Source organism: Pediculus humanus, genomic scaffold (genome assembly GCF_000006295.1).
Source record: "Pediculus humanus corporis 1103172108150 genomic scaffold, whole genome shotgun sequence".
Classification (NCBI taxonomy): domain Eukaryota; kingdom Metazoa; phylum Arthropoda; class Insecta; order Psocodea; family Pediculidae; genus Pediculus; species Pediculus humanus.
The window spans coordinates 1,875-3,196 of NW_002987721.1; the positions used below are offsets into that span (position 1 = coordinate 1,875).

A 1,322-nucleotide genomic window follows, 5' to 3' on the forward strand; every position below is an offset into this window, starting at 1 on the left:
TTTTTAATAATAATTAATAATAATTGTGATATGATAAAAAATATTCGAGCCTTTTTATAATAACAATTATTTTTTCAAAAAAAATGATGATAATAATAATAATTTGAAATTAGACAAATGAACTCGGGACGGCAAAAAAAAGAAAAAGGAAAAAAGAAAAGTTTTTCTTTTTGTTGTTGTTAAAGAAAAATTAATTTCCGGTAATAATTTTTTTTTCAAATTGTTATACTGTTTAATATTTTTACCAGATTTTCTTTTTCTTTCCCCCCTCCCCTTCCCCCTCCCCCCTGTTTTTGTTGCTATCTATGAAAAACACTTTTTTTTTTTTAATTATTATTTTTGATTATAAATAAACATTTGAAGAAAAAAAAAAAAAAAACCGGATTTAGGCGTTTTAAGGAAACGGGTTTGTTGTAGCCTTATGTAATAATTAAAAGTTATTATTATTATTATTATTATTATTATATATAATTTTTAGTGTTTATTTAAATTAAGGCATGTTTACAAAATAATAATAATAATAATAATAATAATAATAATAATAAGAGGGATATTTTGAGCGCGATATGGAAGAAGTACAATTCATTATATGATCTCAAAAAATAAATAAAAAATGGATGAAAACTACTACTACATAAGATAAATATGAAAATGAAAAGAAAATGTGTTAAAAAAGAAAAAAGTGTTTTTCTAATTTGTTCCCGAGTTTATAAAAAATCTCAATTAGAAAATTAAAAATATATATATATATATATATAAATATATATATGTATATGTTTTGCTTTAATTATAGTTGTAATAATAATAATAATAATGCTGCAATGTGAAATAAAATATTTAAAAAAATAAATCACGAAAACCAAAAAAATAAAATAAAAAATATAAATAATAATATAAATTGAAATAAATAATAATAATATGAAAATAATATGAAAATAATATATATATTGAATTTAAAATTCATAAAAAAAAAACTTTGTTTTTAATCATTATTATTATTATTTTTAAATAATTCCTTCCTTATTTACGTCCATTCATTAAATTCATTTTAAAAAAATTTTTTTTTTTTTTTTTAATAAGGATTTAAAGAAGATTTTATTTTTTCTTTTTTTTTATATAAATTAATTAATTTTATTAAATATTTATTTAAATTTTTTACAATAATAATAAAAATAATATATTTGAATACGTTGACGGATAACACGATAACGGTGATAAGAGAAACCGAATTTTTCCGGAAAGAAAATTGAAGGAAAACTATTGAAAACTCATGAAATGCTTGTAAAATATTTAAAAAAAACAACCTTTTAAGTATAAATATA

General features: G+C 17.7%; 1 protein-coding gene across 1 annotated transcript in view; it reads right to left on the reverse strand.

Moving 5' to 3' along the window:
• Positions 1-1,257: 1,257 nt before the first annotated feature.
• Positions 1,258-1,322, reverse strand: part of Phum_PHUM409440 (uncharacterized protein) — a gene marked incomplete at both ends in the record, with an annotated part of 3,936 nt that continues 3,871 nt past the window's right edge. Inside the window, one exon of the mRNA XM_002428865.1 lies at positions 1,258-1,278. Coding sequence (XP_002428910.1) covers positions 1,258-1,278 — 21 coding nt within the window. The remainder of the gene's footprint in view (positions 1,279-1,322) is intronic.